Raw genomic sequence first — 27,631 nt, forward strand, 5'->3', positions numbered from 1 at the left:
TGAATAGCAAGAACAAGAGGCAGTAGATAGCCACGTACGACAATTCATTCAAACCAGAGGTTTAAATAAATAACCTAAAGTAATTTTCTACAGAACAAAATTAACTTGTGAAGTTCACTGATAGAGGATGTTACGGAGGGTAATATATGAATCTGAAGGAAACAAAATAAGCTGGTGGGAAATAGGCCCAGCACGGCTATGAGGACAGCAGCAACCTCTGTCTCATCAAGTGACTAAACAACAAAACACCACAACCAAGGCCAGCCACCGGAGAAAGGTCCCCTGTGTGCCCATCCCTTCCACGGGCTACCTCCCTGCGCTTGGGCAACCTCACGACAAGGAGCACTGCAAGAAACAGCACGTTAGGCAGATACCAGTCTCAGGAAACCTTCTCTCACTGGGCCTTGGCTCCCTAAAAATGAGAAACGATCGATGTTAAAATTAATTCATTCAAGATTATTCTATTCCCATTTTCTGAACAAAACTAAACATTTGCATGATACAAAACACAACAGCAACTGCTAGACTAAAAAGTGAGGAACAATTACAAGTAAATCTATCCTGATTTCTCATTTATTGTTGTTAGTTAAGGTATTTCCATCTTGCTCCATTTGCAGTATCTTGTTAGGGCAGAGCGTTCAGCTGATAACAACTGATTAAAAAAATAATAATATCAGTCAGAGCCCCCTCAACACGAGAAAAGGCAAAATAAAAATCAAGTAATGTTTCTGGTGCTGAAAGACAGTATTTTGCAGGAACAAAACACGTAGCATCACATGTTAACACCTTTATCATCAAGGTTTTTTTAATCCATCACCTACAATCTTTCTTACTGACCAGACTACTGTAGCATATTCACCTCTGCAAATAATTCAACTAGTACTTCTATCGCTATTTCTGTTGTTTTTAAGCAAAGAAAAAGTCACGTTTATTTTGTAGTAGCAATAGTTTCTTTTTTATTTTTAATATACTTTAGGAAACAATATACAAAGCTGAGCTTTGCCACCATTTTCAAACGGTGGATTGCTCCAATTACACAAATTCAGCGTTTTGTGATGGTTAAGAACAGCAGTCAGCACCAGACTTAAACAGTTAGCTACAACACAAACATCCTTCGAAATGAAATGTCATAATATCAAGACAGGTAAACCAGGAGTTAACATATGACAACTGTTGGGGAGGTGTCTTAAATCATTCTTGTTGAATTTTATATTTCATTAAATATTTTATACACATTTTCCTGTTTACAAGTTTTAAACAAAACCTCCCTTGAGGAATTATTTAAGTACAAAAATGTTCAACAAGAACAGTTCTAATAAAGAGTCCCCAAACAGACCAAATTTTAATATGTGTTGACCAAAGGAAATGAAAACCAGTGTTTCTTTGTTTTAACATGTTTATTACAACAGATACAATTCACATCTGACTAGCTTTTTTTTTTTTCTTCTTTCCCCTCCCACAACCATGTTAACATGTTCATTGGGCTATTTCCTTATGTTTGAGCAAGTAATGTACTTTCAGCACACATGCCCAGCAGTACTATAAGTTCATTCTTACAGGGTGCAAATGGAAATACGTTTCAATAATTTATACAAACAAGTGGGTTATGCTCAATCACTGCAATTTTAAGCTACTGTACACAGGAATGAAAAGATTATAGAAAAAGTGCCATAGCAACAGTGCCTTAAGAAAAGAGAAAATTAGAAGCATTAAAAAACTGATAAAATCAGATTTAGGATTTCACGGGGAAATGGAACACAGAAAATGAAAAACATTTCTCTGTAAAACAGAAATGGAGAAGCACTGCTCTCGATTCGGTGCAAGTGTGGAAACAGTTGTTTCATGATATTTTGTACATTACCCAAATTGTTGCAGCCTTAGACACAAATCGCCTGGCGCTTGCATTGAATTTTAGGAAATGCAAGATTTCTGAATGATAAATTAACTAAAAAAAAAAAAAAAAAAAAAAAAAAAAAAAAAAAGGAAAAACAAAAAAGAAAGCTAATTTTGCAGACAGGTTTACATGTAAAAGGCTAGGTATTTAGCCACCTCAGCATTGATTAGTTTTGGATGTCTAAGCTCTGATACACATGGCTTCCCATGGCTTCACTCTACAAAACATATTTACAACGTGAAGAATACATCTACAAGAAATCTACATTTCAAGGGTTTTACAAATCATTCTTGTATCTTTCCCCTGAATTTGACTCCCCTCCTGTCCCCTTCCCCATGTCAACTTTTTTTTCTGCCCAGCTCAACGGTCCAAAGTCTACTCAAATGCAGCTCAAAAGTGTTAAGACTGGGCATCAGTTTAATAGTTCCTGTACTCAAAACCATGTGCAATTGTTTACAACTTTTCACACCATGAAGGAATTCTGATTCTTTAGCTTTTCAAGTTCTTTAATTTGTTGCCTCAAAAATAGTATCCTGCAAGAGAAAAGAAATAAATCAGTATAAATATTACCATTATAGAGATATTAAATAAGTATCTACAGAAGTACTTCTACAATTTCAATGAAACATACCAAGCTCCTTAGCTCTGTTAATAAAATTCAGATATTTTTCAATTAATTCCCGATCTGTTCAATCACCTACAAACACCGTATGCAGATGCAGATAGACCTGCCATGTTTGATACCTTAATACAGAAAATTATGTTCCTGTATTTCGTTATGACTGATACACAATTATCTTTTAAGCCTGCTCTTCACTTGAATTTAACTCCCAGAAAAAGTGGGACACTGGAAGAGTACATTGAGGAACTGAATATTCTGCCTGTGAGTATTATGCCTGTGTAATGTTGTTTTCCACACTGTACAACAACCCAAAGAGCTCATAAACCTTTTAAAACAAGCAAGTTTTCTTCTAGGTGCCACATTTCTTTTTCTACTATTTGGCTCCACAGTTAGTGGTAGTCTCTAGCTATGGTAAGATCTAATCTCAAAATATTTGATCATGAAAAGACATCTAAGGAAAAAGTTGTAACTACACCTAGCTTAGTAACAAATTATATTACTAGCAATTCCCTTACACATTTTTTCCTTTTTCTACTGAACTAACAGAAACAATTACTGTGATTCATCAACATTTGGTTTACATAACGGTTTCCCAGAATTTTTAATGAATATTTTGAAACAACTTTTTATGATGCTGAAGTATAATGCAAACTTGTGAATGAATTAAGAAAATATTCGGGGAAAGTTGAATTTTCATATACATATTCTGCAAACTCCGAAGCAACTTTAATAAACACAAAAAAAGCATCCACTTCAGCAGATTTTTTAAAAACACTTTTCAAGTATGTGCTCAGTTCAGCAAAAATGAATTTTCTACTGCAAAGCAGTGAAAAACGATTAAGATAAACACCCTGAAAAAAAACACCCCACATTAAACTTGCAAGGTGTGGGCACGCAAAATATGCCAGTCAATAAAAAGTGCCTTTTCACATGCTGGCAGTTATGGCTAAAACAATATAATTGCTTTGTCTAGGGATAAAATTCGCTCTTAGAACTAATTTAAATAGTTACGTGCAAAAGTGTAGAAATAATACAATCATTCAAGTGTATTTGCTTTGATAATCCCATCCTTTGTGAAAGCCTCCCCCCACCAACTTGTTACTTATGCCGTGTATTCCACATCTTTGGGATTGCAGCAAAAATAAAAGATACATGTTATCATAGACTCAGAGTCATAATAATCATTATCCATTGATAGTTTAAGGATGCACAGTGTACAAGAAACAAGGTGCTATTTAATGAGCTGAACAATGCCATGTTATTTCAGATCAAATGTGCACCTAGAGACAGAAGTGAAATCTTAGCAGATACAATCTGTAAGAAACCAAGCAGTTTATTGAATATCCTACAGAAATTGTGATTTATGCAAAAAAGTTATGAAATAAAATTTCAGAAAGGGTGGATATTTTTGATTCTTTATTAGGAAAGATTTACAAATATGTTATAGTCTATTTCTGACTAAAGGATTGTTTTACTAACTGTCAAAAAGCAAAAGCTTCTAAGATAAATTTATAGTCTACTTCTGACTAAAGGATTGTTTACTGTCAAAAAGCAAAAGCTTCTAAGATAAAACTAGCTATTTAAAGAGTGTTCAATGCTATTAAAGCAGCTTAAAACAGTAAATCAGAATCACCGTACTCAAACTGTAGTGTGACTTAATAGATGGGATAACATCACTCAAAAAGGAAACTGAATGTGAAAATAGATTCAGGATCATGACTACTGCCCAAAAGTTTTCAGCATGTCTTGTAAGACTAAACTTTTCAGTCTTGCACAACAGTCTTCAGCAACATAGCTGTTAAGAAGCAGAAGTCTACTTTGCTTACATGCTTAAGAAGCAGAAGTCCACTTTGCTATAATGAACATCTCACTAAAGAACCCCAAGATCTTCTCAGATGCCTCCTAACTAAGTAACATACATTAATTTTTCCTTAGGTTGTGACACCAATGATACCTGTTCAAACTTGCTCTGGCTTTAGACCTAAATAATGTCTTGTGCAAACTGTAGTGTTTATGACCAGTACAAACCATGCAGGTGTGTACCTATGTGATCTATGCACCATGTATGGACAGATATTTTAGAAGTATGCTGAAGCAGTGTAGTGCATTAGGAAAAATCAATTGACTCAATGTATCTGGGAAGTACTTCTTTTCTAAGAGAAAATACATACAGAAGTTGTATATCTGGTTCTAGCCACTGGAGACTAACAAGTATCTCTGTGTGAAACACATAGAGTAAAGACATCTTGCAAAACTGGCAAGTATTAATATACTTACGAAGTCATCAGTAAATACAGCTCATGCAAAACAATGCAATTGTTCTAATACCACCTTGAAAGTTACCATTTTGAAAATAAACACAGAGCACACACTTACCTTTGCTCACGCAAAGTTGCTTGAATTTCACATACTCGAACTAAAGACCTTAAATTCTTTAATTCAGTACAAATTTCTGACATATGGACACTTCCCATGTTATGGGCTTCCTCACGTAACCTTGATGCCTGCAATGGTTACACAGAAAGGTTAGGATTTTAAACCGTGCCATTAGTTGGAAACAATTGGCTGTAGCCTGAGGATCACTGAATAACTGTATCTTGAAACAGCAAAGCACTAACTTCAAAAGGGAACATTAAATCAGAACTAAGTTAAATTCTGTACAAAAGCCCATTTAGAATGAGAAATGAACACCACTGGCTGCCCCATGCTGTGTTAGACAGGGATGGTTTAGATTTCCTTGATCCTAACAAATGTTTACCCACCCAACTTGAAAGACAGTATATGACAGGGCTGAGTTTCTAAAGTAATTTATTCAAGGAGTTAAAAGGCTCTGTCCACTACTTCAGTGACAGACTTAAATTTTCCATTGAAATTAAGTATTAGTGACAGAAACAACTGAATGCCATCTTCTTTCCAGCTACCTTATACAGGAAAAAAAAAAAAACAAAACACACTTTGCAGTCTTTTTCAGCTGTTCTCTTCCAGACAAACTCCATCATTTTAATATCCCCACTTAGTCAGGTGGAGAAAAGGAGAAGGGTAAATTTAGAAAGCACAATCTATCCCCAGTTTGTGCATTTCTTCAAGTCTAGTCCCTGCACTGGATAGATGACTCCAGAGAACTCCCCAACAGCACCAAGGAGACTAGCATAATTACTCTGAGGTCTTGTGTATCACACTGCAGTAAGGAAAGCAGACTTCTTGTAAGTGGCACACTGAAAAGAAATACGTTTCACATAGATCCTTTCCTGCAGTATTATGTTTAGCAATGTTATTCTCTGCTTGGCTGGACTTCTTTTAAGTAGCACACTGAAAAAAAAATATGTTTCACATAGATCTTTTCCTGCAGTACTATGTTTAGCAATGTTATTCTCTGCTTGGCTAGGATGGAGTTAATTTTCTTCAAAGAAGTCTGTATGGTGCTATGTTTCCAATCCGTGACCAAAAGAGTTGATAACACACCCATGCTTTAGGTACCGCTGAGCGGTGCTTATGCAGAATCAAGGCTTTCTCCCTTTCTCACTCTGACCCTCCCACAGCAAACAGGTTGTAGGTGGACACAAGGCAGGGAGGGAATGCAGCTGTGACACCTGATCCAAACTGACCTCAGGAATATTCCACACCATACAATGTCACACTCAGCAGTAAAACTGTGGAGGGCAGTTTTCCAGGGGTTGCCATTGCTAGGGGACTGACTGGGCATTGGTAAGGGACTGCTTTTGCATCACTTCCCACCCCTGTTTTACTTATTAAGCTGTCTTTTTATCTCAACCCTTGAGTTTTCTCACTTTTGCCCTGCCAATTCTTTCCCTGGTCCTACTGGGGGAAAGTGAGCAAGCTGCTATGTGCTGCTTAGCAGCCTACTGGGGTTAATCCACAACATCTGCTTAAGTACTTGTATACTTGATTTTTCCTTCCCCAAAATAATAGTATTAGCACAGGTCTTCATCAACTTCTGGCATTTCTCCAGTTCAAAGAAGTACTTTGTGTTCTAATTCCCTCCCAGTTTTCTTTTCTGGAGTGTGTTGACATCTAGGAGTGTCCTGGTCTCCAGTAAGGTATCATTTCCCATGTCCTCCCCACACAATTCCAAAGTCTTAAGACTGAGAGTAAATTATCAATAACAACTTTCAAAGTACTTCTTTTTAAGCTGATCAGTTACTCATCTTAAAGTAATCTCATTTAAAAGGCCTTAAAATTGTTTTTGAATACAAGATTCTTGTTAAAAGGTTTTAACAGTCTTGCTCCAAATCAGGATATAACATTCTTTGCTTTCCCACACTACCAAAGCCTGCTATCAAAAGAAAAGAAAAACAACCCCAAAACCTGACATAATTTCTTTCTAAAAGGTCCATACTGACTGTTATCAGGGTTTTCTTTCCAGGTGTTTGTATAATAGTGAATTCATCATTTTTCTACTTAGATATTGTTCAATACTCAAAGTACCTCTACAATTACTGAGTTGAGACCACCTACAATTCCATTTCTCACATTCCTTAAAGATAAGATACTTATGTGGATTATTTTCCAATTAGTCACGTTACTGGATTGTTTTTCAGTTTTCCACATCAACTGCTTCTTATGTATTCTGCAAAATAACTGCTAGTGGTTCAAGAATTGTTTTAGCTACTCAGTACTGCACAGTACATTTCTTCAAGTCTGACTGCTTTAACACATACCTGTCCTGGCTCACCTGATTCATTTACTTATTTATTTTTCAGTTTCCTCTGTCATGTGCTATTATGCCCTAATTTCAATTTAAGTTATGCATCTGGTTAGAAATCTGAAGAAACCTAGGCACTGCATATTGTAGCCTCTCCACTTTCATCTAGCTTACCTTCTTCAATGTGTGTTGCACCTATACTCCATTCACTTTTTCTATCAAATATTTAAGTCCCTCACGTGTTACTATTCAAAACCTGTCTGTAAGCAGCACTGTCACATGAAATCACCTTAAATAGCAGACAGGACAACACAGCACGTAACACTTGGCACAAAGGTGAAAGTATCCAACTGAGTACATGATCCCCTAGCATTAGCTGGGTTTTTTGATCTCTTTATTGCTGATAGTGAGGAGAAAATTACCTATAACTGTATAAATGTATATTTTCTGCATTAAAATATATGTCAATCCAGAACACAGTCAAAGCAACGCTATCAAAACTACAAGCCAAGGCCACAGAGAGAAGTGGTTGCGCTGCACCATTTCCTTAAACACACATTCCACAGCAATGGCTCAGTCATTTGACTCAGTACAGGTTGGTAATGTCTCAAAATTGAATCTGAAAAAATGAATGAAAAGTTACAAAACAAGAACCCCAAAAGAGTCCAAATGGGCTATTAGTGTAGACTGCACTTCTAGAAGCCATCCTAAAAAATACTACCTAAAAGCCTGCAGTGTAGGCTTGATCCAGCACGCAACCTCTCTTCCAAAGAGCAAAGTCCTAAGATTAATATCCCCCCCAGCCTGTGTCAGACAGGGCTGCCTGAGAAAGGACTGGAACTAGACTCAACCAACACGGTTCCTTTGAGTAATACATTCCAAGCAGCTGACATGCATCCAAGTTTCCCTGTATTACCACAACAGGATAGGTTTCAGGCAGTTAGTTAGAAAATATGGATGGCAATCCTACTGGATTTCCCATTATGTAAAAATAGCCCAAATTCCGTCTGAGCCCTCTACGTCATCTTAAAACTTGGGTACAACAAACAAGACAGAGTTCCTTTTTTACTGTGTTGAGCTAACAAATCAGTGACTCAAACTGTGGAGTTGTCTCAAATAGTTTCTCTCTCTCACCTAATTCATACATCACATCACAAAAACGTATTATAAAAATTTGTTGAAATTTACGTTCTTGCAACAGAACTTTGAGAGTACAAAAATAGTTATGAGGTTAGCTGTTCATCTGAGAGAATTTCAAAAGCCCTGGTACTTTAAGTGAGACTAGAAACACTCAACTGCTAAATGGCAATGACACGTAAAACCCACAGGTCTGGCCTGATCTCTCTCCCCCTTCTCTTTTTTTTTCTGCCTAAAGCCAAGCATCGGAGTTTTTAAAAATACTTTTAATTCCTAGAAAATGCAAATTTTGTAAGAAGATCAGATTTTAAGATCTACATTTTGCACTGTTACAGGGAACAAAAGAACAAGTGTACTCACCTGCTTTTCTGCATGATCTGCAGGCCAGCCTTGAACATGCTTTATAAGATTTTCATTGAAGTGTGCTGCTAGCGTAGGTGTTAATGAACAAGTGGGTCGTACAGATGTATTTTGTGGTGCAGGTGTTGAATTTGATGCACTAGTGCTGGAGGTATGATTTGGACCTGGTGATGGGCTTCTTTGACTACTAGAAGAAAGAATTAAAAAGAAAAGTGAGCATTTTAAACCATATATAAAACTATAGCGAAATAAACACTCAAAATTCATTGCTTCCAGCAACAAAAATGCATAAAGCATTTAAACCACAAGTAAATACTTCTGGTAGACCAAACCTGTGCCACTTTTCCACAGACCTCCTGCTTGCATGGGAACTGTTGCAGTGCTACAATATGACAGGGTTTTTTTGTTTCTTAACTCTGATACTTCCTTCAAATAGCTGCACACCAAAGATTTTCCAATAATGACATATGAGATGGAATCAAGCAGGTTTACTCAACAGAATGTCAGCAAGCGTAACGATAATCATTAAGTACAAATCCTGATGTCCTGATCTGAAAACATAACCGTATGGGCTTTGAGGAGTACAGCCATTTACCAATGCCAAAGCACAAACACCTTGGTGACTCTGAGATAACGTACATTCCCACTTAAAGAGCTCAAGAGAGCAGAAGTATCACAGAGCTGCATGTTTGCAGCTACCAACTCAACTGCTTCACTGGAACATACTCACACCACAGTGTTTCTGGCTGGCTTGTTAACCTATTTCTGGAGAACAGGTGCATGGGAACACGTTCAGCTGATGTGTGTACTCTAAGATGAATGAAAACCTCTGTGGTCGGACAAAGCCTCTGGCTGTCCCCTTTCAGACCCCCATGTGCAAGCAAACACAACATTTACATTACCTGAACATTACATCAATACACCACTTTCCCAATTCTACTTTGGAACCGTAATTCTTTGTCAAAAGCTTCTCTAATTTTTACTAAGAAACTCTCATGCTGATCTTGGCATAGCAGTCTTTTGCCATCCGCAGTACTCAAGATTATGTTATCTACAATGTGTTCTAGCCATTGCTTTAAACAAAGTTGGTGGGGCTTTTTTTAACTGCATTCCTCTAATAATTACCCTCTCACTCCACAAGACTTTTTTCCTCTCTACCTTGTGATGCTCCTCATGTATGGGAGAGGCCACTTTAAGAGTTACTTCTTAAGAATCCCATCTCTTCACAAAAGCCTGTTCCTGCTGCAATGACTAAAAAAAGGTGGGTACTGCTTAAGTAAATCTTTGGTAAACTGATATGACTGACTAATCCAACAGTACTTTTGTACTCCCAATTGGCAAATACTCACTCCTCCACCCTACACTTGGATGGTAAGCTCTCTAGGTAAAGAAGTAAAATTTTTAGTTTCACTTTTATCACTTCTTTCAATAAAGCTATGACACATAACCTGAACACCTAACATTAAGCCTGACAAGCTACAGAAGTTCCTCCAAAAATATAAAAATCACCAATACTTAAATTTACTTTTCATGTGTCTAGAAGCCCAGGTATCAGGGCCAGCAGGAACACTACACTCTCACGTCACGTGGGTCCAACCACATCTGATAAATACCAGAGCTTCATCTACACAGTTCTGCTACATGTAAGAGGTCATCCCTGGTCTTCAATTTCCATGTTCTATCACCAAGAGACAGCCCCACTACGACATTCACCAGCATCAAAACAGCTATTTGGTATATCACCATTATCAAATGAACAATCAGAATGTGGGGGTTTGTCTCCTCCTTGCAAGCACTGCTGTCCAGGTGATCTCATCTTCTAGGAAAACAGAACTTGCACTGGAGGGGTATATAACCCATGGTCAAGAAGCTGAGAAGCTGATGTTTCAGCACCTGGCCTTTTCTATTCCCCATCCCCTGCAAAAACAAGGCCTCTACACTCCTCCCTTTCCAGTGTTTGTTCAATCACACCCATGCCCCCCACACTCCCAGAAAGTGGCTCTGTTCCCCTGTTCATGTGTTTTGCTAAGAAGAGGTGGGAGCAGCACTAGTGATCCTTGTGAACATGGACAAGGACAGGTCAGGGTGGAAACAGCCTGCTCTGGCCTCCCACCCGTGTAAGGGAAGACAAAGCAGCAAGCTTAAGCAGGACAGAGGAACAACACTAGCACCACAACTGTGACAGTATCTCACAGTTACGATGCTCTGTGGCACTACATATACTGAGAAATAGTGGTTTTAATTACGTAAGTACCTAGAAGTCCCCAGCCATTACTCCTAAGATTATGTTTACAATCACTCTCCCACCAGCAGCAGCTTTTCAACACAGGAAATAATTTCAGTCTATTTCTTAAAACTTTCTTACTACTTGCCTGCAAGTGATGTAAAGTAATATGAAGGAAAAACAAATTTGAGAGGTATCTTAATTCATCACATAACCTATCCCCCTGCTGACTGAAACCCAGCATAATGCACCTATCTTTACAGGCCAATGCCCAGCCATTTATGCTAATCATTCACAGAATTACAACAGGTTTCCAAACAAACAGCCAACAAACTAGGTACAGCAAACTGCTCTGCAGCAAAGACTTTAACCTAATTCCTTTTAATACCCCCAAAATTGTTTAAAAGCTTAGAATTTAAAAAAAAATATATGCAGAAAGATTTTTGCAGGCAGCTTTCTTTGAGCTGTATACATAACCTTCCCTTGGTTCCAGGCACCAGAAGAGAGAATATATGATGTAAATGTGGTAAAAAATACTCTGGGTTTTGGGCTCTGTGTTCTCTTCAGTAATTGGCTCAACTATTTCAAAACCACTTACAAGTGCAAAGGCTTAACTGTAGAAATGTTCAGTTGATTAGGAAAAAAAAACGGCATTTAGATTTTGCAGCTGGAGTTGAAACCAGCCAAGAACATGAAGGGCAACACGGGCTGTACATCAGGGGCAAATGAAAGGTTAAGGAACAGGTGGGTTGCCCCTCTACAACACAAGGGGATCTAGAGACAAAGGACATGAAGGAGGCCAGGACAGTCAGCAACTTTTTTTTGCCTGGCCTTCCACACACAAAGGCACACCAGCAGAGACATCACCATGAGTAAAGTATTACCTACAGCAGACAAAGCTAAGGAACAGTTAAGCTAACTGGGCATATGGCCATGCACCCAAGGGTAACCAGGGAGCTGGCCAGTGTAACTCAGATGCAGCATCATCTTGAAGCATCCCGGTGAGCAGGCGAGTTTTCTGATGATGGTGGGGGGAAAAATCAAACATTAAAGCCATCTTGAAGAAGCACATGGATTACAACCCAGGAAACTACAGGCCAGGTGACCTTAGCGTCTGTGAAATTTATAGAGCAAGTCTTCCTGAAAGGGGTTCCAGCTACATGAAAGAATAAAAGGCAGAAAAAAATTTACCAAGGGGAAGTTATGCCTGACCAACCTCACTGACTTCTACGATGAGATGACCAGCTTGGAGGATAAGGGGAAAGCAGCAATGTTGTTTACTTTGACTTCAGCGTGTGACATCAATTCCCATGGTATTCTTATAGCCAAACTGGTCACTTATGGAATCTATATTTCATGTTTAAGGTGGGTGGAAAACTGAACGAACCGCTGGGCTCAAAGGTTGCAGTCAGCAGTACAAAGACCAATTGAAAGCCAGCGAGTGCTGTTCTTCACTGATTAATACCGGGGCCAACACTGTTACTAAAACCCTAGACAGTGGCACACAGTAGAGCTTCAGCGAGCTTGCAGATGACATCCACCTGGGGGGAGCAGCCAATATGCTGGAGGGTAGGTTGTTATTCAGAAGGACCTAAATGGGCACACAGGAACCACATTCCAAAAAGGCAAATGCAAAGTCCTGCCCCCCGGGGTGGAATAACCCCATGCAACAACATTGCAACAATCCCATGGAGCAGCACAGGCTGAGTGGGCACAAAGCTGCTTTGCAGAAAAGGACCCGAGGATCCCGGTGGACAAGTTAGATGGAAGTCAGCAACATATCCCCGTGGCAAAGCTGTCCAAGCACGTGCTGGGCTGTATTAGCAAGGCTGTGGCTGAAGAAAGCGATTCCTCCTCTCTTTTCAGAGCTTGAGATGCCCAGTATCTGGAGCAGTGTGTAGAGTGAAGCCCAAAACCAGACCAGAAGTACACTGACACACCAAAGGAAGTCTGGCAGAGGACCACACAGGTGACGAGGGGGCTGAAGCACATGTTGTATCAGGACACAATAATAGAACTGGGTTTATTCAGTCTGGAAAAGTCTAAAGTAAGGGGATTGAAGGATCTTCCTACTGTTTTTAACTGCCTATGGGGAAAGCAGTCAGACTTTTTTTCAGCTATGTGCAGTGACAGGACAAGAGGTAGAGATACAAGTTGCAACAAGGGAAATTGTAATTAGACATAATAAAAAACCCCATTTCACCATATGGGTAGTCAAATACTAGAAGATGCTCAGAGATGTTCAAAAAATCACCTAAACAATGCCCTTAGAAATTTAAGCTTGTTGGTCCTACTTTGAGTTGGGAATTGGATTAGGTCACAACTAGAAGTCTCTTCCAACCTAAATTATTCTATGTTTCTATGTATTCCTACAGCATCAGCATATTGATGGTGCACAGAACATCTGCATTTATTAACTAAGTAGAACTGAGGCATCACCTTCCATGCTTACTTAATCCTTAGTTCTAATAGAATCAAAGTTCCCTTATGAATTGCCTCCTCTCCATTTATCAACCTGGCTTCTCTGACTCCTACTTCATCAGCAAAAAACACATCAGAAACATTTCAAAAAAAATAAATAAAATATATGGGTTTCTCAAAAATAAAGTTGTATCTTAACTATGAATAAAATATACTGTCACAAAATATCCCAGCACTGCTATGTTAGCAGCAGGGGGAGCTATGCATGCAGCAATGATACACATAGAGTTGCAAACTACATTTTCAAATGCTTCAATAAAGCCAAATACCTGCCTTAGCTGCTGGTTGAGCTAAAGACTGACTATACCACAGGTAACAGAATGCTTCCAGAGAGGTAAAAACATCCGTACAAGAGTAGGAAAACAGGATGGTTTTGAAATACACTACTACGAACTACAAAATCTTACAACCTACAGAAAATGAGAGGAAACACCTCTCCCCCCCCTAGTAGTTTTACATTTTCTGAGGTAAAGGGAAAACATTCCCAGTCCTTTCTGGAAATAAAGAGAAGCTGGCAACCTGATAAAACTATTAATTATGGAAGCACTCATTTAGTTCCATTTTTAAAGCAGCCATAATTCACGGTGTGACTTTGGAATCATGTCTTACAAAAGACTCACTGTATGCCTACGTTGCATTAATTGCCTAACTGACATGGCTGAAGTGTTCACAACTTCAAAGTTATCAATAGCTATTCACATATTTCTTAGCAGTGCTTCCCCCCAAACAAGTAAAAAATAATTTTAGCTCTATTTGCTTTAAATTTTTAGTAATAGTAAAAGCAAAGGAAACGTAGCTATGATTAACTTCCACACAATGAATCTGTATTTAGGCTGTAGAAAAATGCAACCTTAATTCATAGAGCCTCACTAGTTTATAATCTGGAAAGCACCACCTTGTAGCATCAGGTATGCTGACAAGGAAAGAGTGTTGATTTTTTTGTTTGTTTGTTACTATCATACCACACACCGTATTCAACCACTCTAAAAATCTAGCTTTTAAGTGCAACACGATTTACAGGAATTCATTGCAAAGATGTACTTTTTAAAAAAGTCAACCTGCAATCTCCTCCTGCCACAGTTCCAGACCATGACTCCATCACAGAAGGAAGGATCTTATGACAAATCTTTGGTTGCAGCCATGCAACCAAACTTTGCACATCCTTTGCTTGCACATCCTACACAATGAGAAGATCATCTTCCCAAAAGAACAAGTTCAGACAAGATACAAATTCTAAACCCACTTTGTAAATCCATGGCTAAATGCTCCTATCATGCAACATCTGAAGAGGCTGCAATGTTGACAAAAAAGTCTGGCCAACCAGAAGTATTTGTAAAACGTGCTCATTCTTGAATGTTTTTCTTTAAAGTAGCAAAATTGTCTGATAGACAAAAGTTCTTACTAATTTAAAAATCAAAGACACCACAAATATATAACACTAAGCAAATCCCATAACTGCACAGATCACTCTACAGAAAGACACCACAAATACATAACACTAAGCAAATCCCATAACTGCACAGAAAGAAACAAAAACTCCAGACTCAGAAATGGAGAATCTACCACATTAGCTCTGTAAAAAAATATATTTAGCTGCATTCTTTCAGTAGAGCAGAGTTAAATCACGTTCAGTAAATAGGCCAAAGACGAATCCACAAATAGCGACACACACAACATACATTGGGTTGAGAGCAAAACCAGAGGCTGGCACAGAGAGTATTTCAATGTACCTTGAGCGCTGAAGACTTCGTGGAGAGGCAGGTTCGTGCCCCGCCTGCTTGTCAGCTATTACCGGCTGCTGGGGTGCTGCCTGGGAAGCTGGTCCTTGTTTAACACCCGGAGTAGCAACCTGGAAAGTTCAAAATTTCAATTAGATTTTCTCCACATTAAACATCAAGTGTAAAAACAAGAGGAAAATATGGAAATTACATGACCAATGGGTTTTTTTGATGCAAGGTCTTTTGTTGACATAATTTTTATACTCTTCACAAGGTTTGGTTTGTTGTTGTTTTGTTGGTTTTTTAAATAATCTACAGTTCCACTGTGCTAGATAGCAAGAGCAGAATTAGGTCATAACAGAATTGTAACACCTCCATCAGAAATGGAAAAACAAATCTAAAGCATGTTTATCATCCTGTTACTCCCCTTTTTAACTGTACTGTCAGTTCTAAAATGTATTACCAAAAAAAAGTCACCAGTAGCTTTTTGCTTTTCATTTGTGGTACACATTCATATTTAAGATACTAAGACACCAACAGTGAGATACTGTCTTTTTTCTGTGAATTCCTGAACTACAAAAGGATGAAAATGAAAAGTCTGGGAACACAGTAGTATCTAAGTTACAGTAAATGGAGTTCAAGATACTATTTTTTGCCCCATACCCTGCATACCCCTGTCCCTTTTAAAGTACATACAAGAGAGGAAGCAGCTCCAAAATTTATTCCCCACTCTGGAAAATCAAGCTAAGAATTTTAAGAAATAAAGAGGGAAGAAAAACAGGTTCTAGGCATCCATAAAGAAAAAAGTGTAAATTGGGCAGCCTGTCTGTCATTTGCTGACATCAAGCTGGTGTTGATTACTAACTAGTGGTCATCTGAACCTCCAGAAACTCTCTCAGTTTCAGAAACAGACTCCTGTGAAACAAACTACAGACGGCAAGTAAGAGAGCATTTGCTAAAGTAAACTCAAGACATAAATTCATTTATTTAAATATACAGGAAATCTTCATGTAATCTCAAACCTACTTATATGCCAAAAAGGGAAAGCCACCTTTTAAAATTATCATCAAAAGCCAAAAAAGTCTGAATAGCACCATGAAAAGGTCATGGTTCTGCAAAGTTAAAGCAAGATGACTGTAAGATCACTCACTGTGTGGAAAGGAACAAAATTATACAGCTAAAGGGGGGCGAAATAATAGCAATTCCTAAACCAATTTACGAAAAAAAGACTACCTGATTCTTTTTATGAAATGTATGACACGAAGAACTTTGCTATCAATGCCTGAATTTTGCTCACCCTGCGAGAAGGCATAACAACTATCAAGGCTGTTCAAACAGAAAAAATAATTTCAAACGCAAAGTCCATCAGAGGTAATTTAATCACCTTGCAGATCCAAACTGGAAAACTAACCAGCTGCTTCGCTGGTAAAAATAAAACCAAAAATGGATTGTAAAGAAAAGCTAGTATTTGTGAAACAAATAAACCACAAACACTCCTAAATATTCTCTATTTTCCAAGTTTTTCAAAAAGAGTAAATATAACAGGAACAGAAAAATAATAAGGGCTAAAAAGAAAATAATAATTCCGTAAGCAATATTCTCACTGGGCTTGATGGGTCTGTGTAAGCTATGCTTTACACAGTTGTCTTGCAGAAATGCAGAACAGTTTCTAACCGTACAACACAGGCACAGCTCAGTAACAAAATGTGATGCCCAGGATCCTGGAGCCTGTGACACCTGAGCTGCCATGTGCAGGTAGCTTCTTGTTGTTAACACCAGGATTGAGGAATACAAAAACCAAGAAAAGCTCCTTCTGTCAAACATTACTACTAATTCTGTTTAGCTGATACCTGCAAAGCTACTCTAGGTACCTAGGAAGTAGAAAGCTTTCTGATTACAATATCCCAGTGTAGTAAGAGCTGCAACTTCCTCACAGAGGGATGGGAGTGAAAACTTGCCAATGTATATAATAACACACAGCAGTTCATCAGGATTAACGGCATTCTGAAGCAAAGATATTATAGCTTGGAAGCAGTAACTCAGAAATGTATTACAGTTAATATTTCAATTGCAAACACGTTGTAAATGCTTCAAAAATAAACCCAACATGCAATTTCACCTCATTATGGTGAAGTCTTAAGGAAAGATGGGTTAAAATATAGTAATTTCAAAATGTGTCACATTATAGACATTAACACTTTCAGAAGAACTGCCATATATATATCAATAAAACACACCATACCCTCCTTTGAAAATACCTGAGGTGAAATCCTGCAGGTCAAGTCATTAACTATAGGCAATCACAGAGCCCTGCATGTAAGTGGGGATCAGAAAAAGCATAAGGTAACCAACACCTTTTCTGTTGTTTTTTTGAGAAGTGGCAGCCTTGCTGTAGTTATAACTTACACTAAAGTCAGAACAACTTTTCTCAAACATGCATTTAGCCTTGAAGTTTGTTCCTTCCACTGAAAACCTGAGGGAATCAAGCAAGACTGTCTAGAGTCATGCTTCTCACATTGGTAAGATACTACATACACTGAGCAACATGCTGATAAGACTGGGTTCAAATCTGAGGGTTTCAAACTTAAAGATCAGTAAAATGAAGAGACAGGACAAGTTCCCATTGTGTGACAACAGCAAACCTCTAAGAGAAATGAGAATCCTTCTCAACAAAATTCCATTTCCCACAGTCAAAACAACACTGTAAACTGCTAAATTGTTGGTTTTTGGGTCTTTTTTGTTTTGGTTTGGCTTTTTTTTTTAAACTTGCCTAAAGAGCACAAGAGTGTTAAGTCCTCCAGCCCTACCTATCACTACAAAACTGTCTTGAGTGTGAAAGGTTACTCTCCACCAGAGGGTGCAAATCAGTAGCTGTGCCTTCACTCTCCGTTAGTACCAAAATCCTCCTGCATAATAGGTCCTTTAACCCAGGATCTCTTTGCACCCTTGCTCTATAAGATGAATCACAAGTCTTTAAACAAGGAAAAAGAAAAACCCTTAAGAAAAGGGAAGTTCATTTTGAGTGTCTCTAATTACATCTACTTCCCCCCTGTACACAGCAAAACTGAGTCTCTGATCTGCTGGACAGAGAAATTCTAGAAATAAATAAATAATCACATCCTAAACCATATTTACTCCTCAGTATTGCCACTTGGAAGCTATGGAATACTAAGCTCAGATTCTGCAAAAGACATTTCCCCTCTTAGAAGTGACCCATAAGAGGGATTATGCAAACAAAACAAAGTAAAAAAAAGACAACTTTATGTTTTCTAATTTATGTTTTCTATTTCATCGTTAGGAAGAACCTTAAGAGCTTATTTGTTAGCTTCAATTCATGTTTCCTAGTTACTGATACAATTAAGGAATTCTAAATGAATGGGGGCAAGGGGACAGGAACGGAAATGAACATAAGGCTAATTGACCTTGTAAATACCTGGAACATTTCTAAACCAAATTTGAGACTACATGAAGTCAACCTCCCCACGAATTTCTCTTCCATTCTAACAGTCTTTTATTGGCTGAAGTCTAGAAACTGTATCACCTGTTGCCTTTGGATTAAGTTTGTGTTTCCATTTAAACATGTTAAAATACTGATCTCTTGGTAGTATCTCCAGACAGCATCTGAAGCGAGCACAAGAGTTTCTTTTAAGAACGGAAAAGTGTACTACAATTATATGTTAGAGTTGTACCACAAAAGTACAGCCAAATAGTTGTTTCAATTTTTTTTTTTGTTTCTATAGGGAAAGATAACAGATATTTTATATGTAACTGCTAGTACACGGATATATAGCAGCAATACTTCCTATTACCTATAATGGTTTCTTGCTACAATATGACATAACTCAAAAGGATCTTACCTTCTGCTGCGATGCTACGGGTGGCGTAGCCATCAAAGGTTTCAGCGGAACGGTGTTAGTCTGAGGCGTGCTTATTCTTGGAGATACATATGATCTTGGCGATGAGGCATCAGATGTTAAAGACATTGGAGACTGATTAGATGGCTGAGCTGTAAAAAAAATAAAAAGTTTTTTTTAAATAAAATAATATCCTATCTTAAATGTGAATTAGATGGGGGTTTTTTTGTTACTTTGCAGTATGCTGTATTAAGTAACAGACAAACATACTCAACTTGAGACTGTTGGGGAGGTGAACTGGAACAATCAAACGTTCAGCAACAATCCTAAAGAATTGTATTTTCTCCAAACTCTCCACCTCTTTCTCCCTCCCCTCAAGTTTTAGAAGAAGCTATTATGCACTGCTTTTTACACATGGAGAGAGTAAATTAGTTTAACTTGTGATTCCTATTTTAGACTGCTCAATTCTACTTAACCAAAAGAATGCATGAACCTATTCATCCATTCTAGGTACTTATCAACAGCCCCCGACCCATGTTTTAATTACTGGTTAAAATTAAAAATAGCATGATTCTGCTTACCTACTCAATAACATGACTGCACTTACTGTTTTATTTTAAGTTTCTAGCTTTATTAAATTAGAAACCACAATGTATTGAAGATACCCGAAGGAATATCATGCCTGGAAGACTACAAAAAAATCCACTCTCTTTTAAGAATTTAAGGCCTCCCCCAAGAGTCACAGATGCACAGTATTACAAGGGTGTTCAACCAAGGAACAGTTGTGTTTTATAATGAACATTAAATAATGTATAATTAAGGTTCAGAACAAATTGACATGTTTTGCATTACTCATACAGAGTTAGTTAACATACAAAGAAAATCCCGAAAGGCGAGACAGAGAAGCACATTTACGTAGTTGCTTGTCATCTTCCCACTCCCCACGTAACAATTTCTTATCCTATCTTTGGAAAAAGAAGTCATTCAACATCCTCTGTGCCAGACGGCCAAAGATACGACAAGAGACAGCTTCTACAAGTTTCAGTTGTATCAGTCTTTATAAAATGCAACATAACAATTTTACATAAGTGAAAAGAAGACTCTCAATACCTTGTGTAGACAGTTGTGCAGCTTGAGAAATTAGGGAAGTGATATTGAAAGATGGTCCAGCAGTAAGAATTTTATGGAGCATAGACTGCAGAGAGGCTTGTGTCACAGCTGCTGTTAGAACTAAAAACAAACATTGTTTTAATGGTTATTTTGGAACATCATTTTAAACTGTTCAAACTGGCTAAATACATTTAAGCTACATTTTCTTTCTGATTTTGATCCTACATCCACAATACACCAAAGAGCCACCTGAATTATTTTTTCAATGACTTGAATTCAATTAACAAATGCTTGGCATATCTAACAAAGTCCTTTATTTAGAAGTTCTCTCCAATACGTACACTAAAAAAAAAAATTTTAGAAAATAAATTTAACTCTTCAGCTTGATCTTATGCATCAATAAAAACTCTAGTAAACACAAAGAGAACAGTGGTTCAATTTGTTATTGTAGTAAGCAGAATATGTTTTGGTTTGTTTTTTTTTAACTACAATAATTTAAGAAAAAAGTAGAACATCAGTATCACTTCAACTCACTAAAAGAGAAGAGCAGGGTGGGAAGACTTCCTGTTTAAGGAAAAAAGATCTTTCATGTTAAAAATCCAGACACTCGAGTGTTTTTTCTTTAAAAAATAGAACATATTTGTTCAGGGTTTAGCTGTCCCATCCCCCACTCCTCCAGTAAAAAATTAATCATTTTCAACCAACTGTTTTAAAACTGCACTACACAGGAAGAGCATCTCGCTGTATGAGCCAATGAGACCCAGCCTCTGAACTAATCTTTTCAGAAAGGTCTACAGGCTCTGTGGGATACTTCCTGAACATGCACTACCCCTGCACAAGTCTGAACAAACTGACTCACCAGCACAACCACAGAATAACTCTGCATCACGTGCACAGTGAGGGCAGTCCCGCTGCGCCAGCTGGAGTCCCTCTGCCCACAGGGACCTGCTGGCCAGGCCCTCCCGCCATCAGAGCAATATTAAACACTCTTGCTCCAAGGCAGACACAGCTGCTGCTCAGATGTGGCAAGAAAAAATGACTAGGAACTTAAATTGGCAGCTTTCTAATAAAATACAGTTGGAGTCTTGATCGGACCTTTCATTTTTTAACACAAACAAGCACAATACTACTTTTTTAGCCCAACCTAGTGCACTGCAGTTTTAAAATCTTCTCCCTGCGTAGGAAAAAATAGTAACTTACTTGCCTATCAGTACTGAATGAAGACAGTCTATCTGCTGATTAAAAGGAACTCAACTGACAGCTTTTCCTTATAAATAATCATAATACACATAACAGTACAATTTCACTTTAAATTTTACTATTTTGAATTTCAAGGTTTGCACTTTTAAAAAGTTAAAAGATAATTAACTCTGGATACTACATGTTTTGCTTCCTATTTAAATCACCGATTAGTGCGCAAGAAGTTCAAAGAAGCAAACAAAAAATCCCACACCACTTTCTTCATCAGTAACCTGCAACATGCAGACACCACGTTAGATAAAATTACATTGTAAAAATACATCAACTCTACCTGTTCTTGCAGCAAAAGGTTACTATAGCTAGTTCTAAACTTTCTTCTAATAAACTAGTCCACTGTGACAAAAAACTAAAAGATACACCGATTACATGCACAAAATGTAATGGGCTAGCAAAATTACTGATATGGTCTCTCTATTCAAAAAGGCTGACGTGTTCTGTTAAAGAAAAATAAGTTGTTAGGCAACAAGATTTAAGAATCCCTAGAAGTTTCAGTATTTGCAAACATGTTTTATTAGAATAGCAGCACAAACGACAGAAAACAAAGAACACTGCACGAAACAAAAGAACAAAAAGCTGTAACTAGGTTTTGTGCAACAGATGAATGCTGATTCAGCAATTAAGTCACCAGTCTCAATTAGACTGCTAACATACATCAGCATTTATTAGCTTAACAGTCTTAAGTGCTACTTGGCTAATTTAAAAGGGTTTAACAGGAAAAAAACCCACCCAAACAAAAACAATCCCCCCTTTACCTAGGGATTCATTTATTCACTTTTAAAGTAAGGCTTGCATTTACTAGAGCTTAATATCCAATAATATAATAATGTGTGTAAATAGGAAATTACATCACCTTTAAAAATTCCTTACCTTCATTGATTTTGGATATATCTACGCTAGAATTATTAAGCTGCAAGGTGGCTTGCAGAGCAGGCAGCAACTGTCGAAGGAGATTTGGGTCCTGAAGTAATGGAGGAATTGGTGATTGTGGGACAGGTGAGACAGGAACTGTAGGAGCAGATGAAGCAGGCGCAGAAGTTGGGTTCAGTCCAGAAGCAGAAGATGTAGAAGGAGTTGTGCAAGAATGGGATACAGACTTGTCCACAGATGCAGACTCTGAACAGGAGACAGACAGTAATTTTCATTTTCCCCAATATAACCTGACAACTTCTCACTAGTATAATATTCATATTAAATTCAGAAGATCAAATGCTTGACTATTGTTATAAGAGAAGAAAAAAAACACCAAAACCAAAAATTGAAGATATTTGTTATTTAGTGTAATTTACGCTACTGAACCTAGCATTTATTAGGAACACACATGAAAATTTTTCCACTTCAAGATATTGGACTGAAAGCCCCCAGTACTTCCCTTCTTCCACCCCCCTCCCTCCAATTTTTAGGACAAATGTGGACCAAAGATTCCTTGGGATTTTTTTCTTTTTCTTTTACTGTGCATATATTCATATTCTATGTTTTTACTCATGATTCCAATCTTTCTTTGGAAAACACACTATGAACCAAAACCTTACAGTCCATGGACTTTACAGATAGGTTAATATGTCAAATTTGAGGGGAAGGTATGAGCCATGCTTCATTTCTTCAGAGACCAGACCACAAGAAGCTATAAAATAAAGACCAAGTCTATCACACACAATCCAGCTACATTGCTCAGGATTCACAGACAGCATAATGAGCTGCTAACATCTCCACAGCAGAGTGGAAAAACGTCTAGAAATGTATTTGCCCATAACTGGTTTCAGATTTGTCAGCTTCTCCTGAAGCATCAAGACCAATATCCTTTATTTTCTTAATTTCATTTTAGGAAATATCAACACTTACTATCCACAGAAATGCTTAGTACCTAAATTCAATTATACTGTATAGCGATTTGTTCTAATTTATGAGAGCTATTTAATTAATTTTAAATTTGACTTCCAGTTAACATGAAAGTTTCTCCTCCTTTTTAGTACTGTGAGAAATTCTTGCACTGAAAGTATTTCCACTTACATTAAGCGTGCCATCAGTCACTTCACATGTCTTATCTTTAAGGAGTCTGGGCCGCTATATTTCAAGTTTAGCTTCTCTCATCCCCATTAAACCCATCGGAGATCTCTGCCCCCAAATTCAATCAAGACTAATGTCTCTATAGCACCAAACAGGTTGGATGAAGAGTGGAAAGACAGATGCGGATCCACGATCTCAGTCAGGATGCTTGCCCATAATACTGAAGACCTGCATTTTAATCCCACCTCAAACTGGGCAGAGAACATCAATCTGGATATTCCACATTTCAGGCAAAAACACAAATGAAAGCTGTAGTAATTGACTGGGAAACTGTTTAAAGGTGTGTTTATTTTCTTTGCAGAGGTTACCAAGGTAGGACAAGGCTTTTATTAAAAAAAAATAAAAATGAAAAAGGTCTTGTTTTGTGTTACTATATAAGAGTGAAATGTTACAAAATTTCCAAAAGCTTTTGTCTTCTGACAGCCTTAATTGCAAGTTTTGATACTAATTTGTAGAATGCTAGAAAAAGACTGAAGTGAGAATCAATACATGAAGCAAATGAGATTAGTGAAAAGGAGACTTCTGCTGTAACTGCAGTTACAGTAGCAATAGTTCACAGTAGATCGCATAGACTCCAAAAAACCTTCTCTAGTCAAGTACCTGAGAAATCTAATCCAGAAAAAAAATGCTGAAGAATCCAAATTTGACAGTTTGCAAGGATGCAACAGCCAGGGCACACATATGCATTTTGATGTTTCAGGCACAAACTTCTGAAAAATAGGTGGCCTTATCTAATCACAAGCTCCTCAGGACAAGGGGTTGGCTTTCAATGTATCTGTAAAGGGACCTGGTCATTTGGCCAGGGTCTTTCATGAGAAGAACTTATAGGGGGACAAGAAGAGTTACAAAGACTGAAGAATAAAAAACATAGTTACAAAATTTTTCTATGGTTTTCAGTAACTGGGACAGCTGATGAGCTATTACCCTCCCCTTAAAACAGTAAGTCATTAGTACAAGTCTGTTATAAAAGTATTAGATACAAATCTTACGTTACGGTGTTCATAGTAAACTTATTAAGACAACTACAAGTCAGGACACATCAAGCAAACAAGAATCTTACCACACTATTACGGTGTTCATAGTAAACTTAGACAACTACAAGTCAGGACACATCAAGCAAACAAGAATCTTACCACACTAAACAAAAACATACAAAGTTTAAACTGAACTTGGATCTGTCACAGTCCACACAAGGACGAGATAGAGTGGCAGACAAAAGCAAGGGAATTAAGCACAACGGGGCATGTTAGTACCTTTATGTACAAGTCCCCTACCCTACAACCACTAAACCATAAAAAATCCCCCACAGAACACCCTAATTTAGAAACAAACAAAACAGAAAAAAATACTAAGCAACTACCAGCACTAATTTCAAACCTTATTTAATGTAGTTAAGCCTGTCTTCACAGCTAAATTATTTTAAGCAAAGAAGCAACTCACTACTATATTATTAATTCACCTAAGCAATACCTGAGCTTCAAACCACACCACCGTATCAAACAGCTGGAAGTATCTTTCACCTATGCTGCAGTTTTGAACCAAAAATAAACTGAATCAAAGGCAAACTTGAGCTAACAACGCAGTGAAGACAAAACTTAAGACCAGCTCTGGGTATTTACTCATTTCTTGAATAAAAGGACATAAAATAGGTCATACAAACCCACTGAACTCTAAGGGGTCTGCAAAAGTACTTTAGTTTGGGTGAGCTTCTCCCCTATAAAAATGCAAACTGAATTACACCAAAAGAACACAGTTCAGGTAATTCTTTTAGACAATATGGAAACACTATTCTGTAGCTGTATTATTGCAAGTGTTTTAAGCATGTGTTAAAATATACCCGTGATAGATATTTTTTGTACAATCACTCACATTAAACACCTAGAGAAAGCAATGTGATAAAAGGATGGTATCAAATGCCAACCTTCCCATCTTTTGAGATGGTTAACACTACAAAACCAACAGCTCAAGTGTTCTGAAAGAACAGATCTCTCTGATCATGACTATCTACATGTACATCACATTATAACTCTGTATCACTGAACATCATGGAAGATGCAGAATACAGTGAATGCGCAGAACACCACGACACTTCACAAATTAAGTACTTTAAGTTATTCATAGTGAAAGAAAGGGTGTAAAAATATTTCTGCCAAAAAAGTTGTAAAAATTATTTGTGGAAATAGAAGTATTTCTTGTTTGCATTAAGTAGCCTGAATGGCTATTTTCTTCTCTACAAAGGGAAATGCCCTTGTGATGACATCAAACATGCTAAACAATAGAATACAGATTAGTTCTGTGTAATCACAACTTTCATTACCTTAATTTAAACTAAACTGTCTTACTCCATGTCTTCCAGACTGGATGTTTGATTTCACAGAAATAAATCCAAGAAATATTGCTGATATAACAAAGCCTCTGAATACTTACACATCCATTTTTGTATAATATAATTGCAGAGGCTTAAAATTGGTTTAATTTATGACTCTACACAGAATTATTAAAAAAAAATAAAAATGAAAAAGGTCTTGTTTTGTGTTACTATATAAGAGTGAAATGTTACAAAATTTCCAAAAGCTTTTGTCTTCTGACAGCCTTAATTGCAAGTTTTGATACTAATTTGTAGAATGCTAGAAAAAGACTGAAGTGAGAATCAATACATGAAGCAAATGAGATTAGTGAAAAGGAGACTTCTGCTGTAACTGCAGTTACAGTAGCAATAGTTCACAGTAGATCGCATAGACTCCAAAAAACCTTCTCCAGTCAAGTACCTGAGAAATCTAATCCAGAAAAAAAATGCTGAAGAATCCAAATTTGACAGTTTGCAAGGATGCAACAGCCAGGGCACACATGTGCATTTTGATGTTTCAGGCAAACTTCTGAAAAATAGGTGGCCTTATCTAATTACAAGCTCCTCAGGACAAGGGGTTGGCTTTCAATGTATCTGTAAAGGGACCTGGTCATTTGGCCAGGGTCTTTCATGAGAAGAACTTACAGGGGGACAAGAAGAGTTACAAAGACTGAAGAAAAAAAAACATAGTTACAAAATTTTTCTATGGTTTTCAGTAACTGGGACAGCTGATGAGGTACTACCCTCCCCTTAAAACAGTAAGTCATTAGTACAAGTCTGTTATAAAAGTATTAGATACAAATCTTACGTTACGGTGTTCATAGTAAACTTATTAAGACAACTACAAGTCAGGACACATCAAGCAAACAAGAATCTTACCACACTAAACAAAAACATAAAAAGTTTAAACTGAACTTGGATCTGTCACAGTCCACACAAGGACGAGACAGTGGCAGACAAAAGCAAGGGAATTAAGCACAACGGGGCATGTTAGTACCTTTATGTACAAGTCCCCTACCCTACAACCACGAAACCATAAAAAATCCCCCACAGAACACCCTAATTTAGAAACAAACAAAACAGAAAAAAATACTAAGCAACTACCAGCACTAATTTCAAACCTTATTTAATGTAGTTAAGCTTGTCTTCACAGCTGAATTATTTTAAGGAAAGAAGCAACTCACTACTATATTATGAATTCACCTAAGCAATACCTGAGCTTCAAACCACACCACCGTATCAAACAGCTGGAAGTATCTTTCACCTATGCTGCAGTTTTGAACCAAAAATAAACTGAATCAAAGGCAAACTTGAGCTAACAACGCAGTGAAGACAAAACTTAAGACCAGCTCTGGGCATTTATTCATTTCTTGAATAAAAGGACATAAAATAGGTCATACAAACCCACTGAACTCTAAGGGGTCTGCAAAAGTACTTTAGTTTGGGTGAGCTTCTCCCCTATAAAAATGCAAACTGAATTACACCAAAAGAACACAGTTCAGGTAATTCTTTTAGACAATATGGAAACACTATTCTGTAGCTGTATTATTGCAAGTGTTTTAAGCATGTGTTAAAATATACCCGTGATAGATATTTTTTGTACAATCACTCACATTAAACACCTAGAGAAAGCAATGTGATAAAAGGATGGTATCAAATGCCAACCTTCCCATCTTTTGAGATGGTTAACACTACAAAACCAACAGCTCAAGTGTTCTGAAAGAACAGATCTCTCTGATCATGACTATCTACATGTACATCACATTATAACTCTGTATCACTGAACATCATGGAAGATGCAGAATACAGTGAATGCGCAGAACACCACGACACTTCACAAATTAAGTACTTTAAGTTATTCATAGTGAAAGAAAGGGTGTAAAAATATTTCTGCCAA

The 27,631-nt window shown here is 37.4% G+C and overlaps 1 protein-coding gene across 3 annotated transcripts in view; it reads right to left on the minus strand.

Annotated features, from left to right (window-relative positions):
* Positions 1–927: 927 nt before the first annotated feature.
* The window catches only part of WAC (WW domain containing adaptor with coiled-coil), a 60,414-nt gene continuing 33,710 nt past the window's right edge, over positions 928–27,631 (minus strand). For 2 of the 3 annotated variants that reach the window (XM_014944928.1, XM_014944930.1), the window contains exons 8-14: positions 22,191–22,436; positions 20,064–20,183; positions 18,957–19,105; positions 15,112–15,230; positions 8,677–8,863; positions 4,893–5,020; positions 1,187–2,427 (exon numbers count right to left, since the gene is read on the minus strand). In XM_014944928.1, the coding sequence (XP_014800414.1) occupies positions 2,358–2,427; positions 4,893–5,020; positions 8,677–8,863; positions 15,112–15,230; positions 18,957–19,105; positions 20,064–20,183; positions 22,191–22,436 (1,019 nt within the window). In that variant the 3' untranslated portion in view covers positions 1,187–2,357. Of the gene's footprint in view, positions 2,428–4,892; positions 5,021–8,676; positions 8,864–15,111; positions 15,231–18,956; positions 19,106–20,063; positions 20,184–22,190; positions 22,437–27,631 lie in introns of all 3 variants that reach the window. The other variant, XM_014944929.1, reaches the window with a different exon arrangement.

Source organism: Calidris pugnax, unplaced genomic scaffold, assembly GCF_001431845.1.
Source record: "Calidris pugnax isolate Ruff unplaced genomic scaffold, ASM143184v1 scaffold54, whole genome shotgun sequence".
In the NCBI taxonomy this organism is placed as follows: domain Eukaryota; kingdom Metazoa; phylum Chordata; class Aves; order Charadriiformes; family Scolopacidae; genus Calidris; species Calidris pugnax.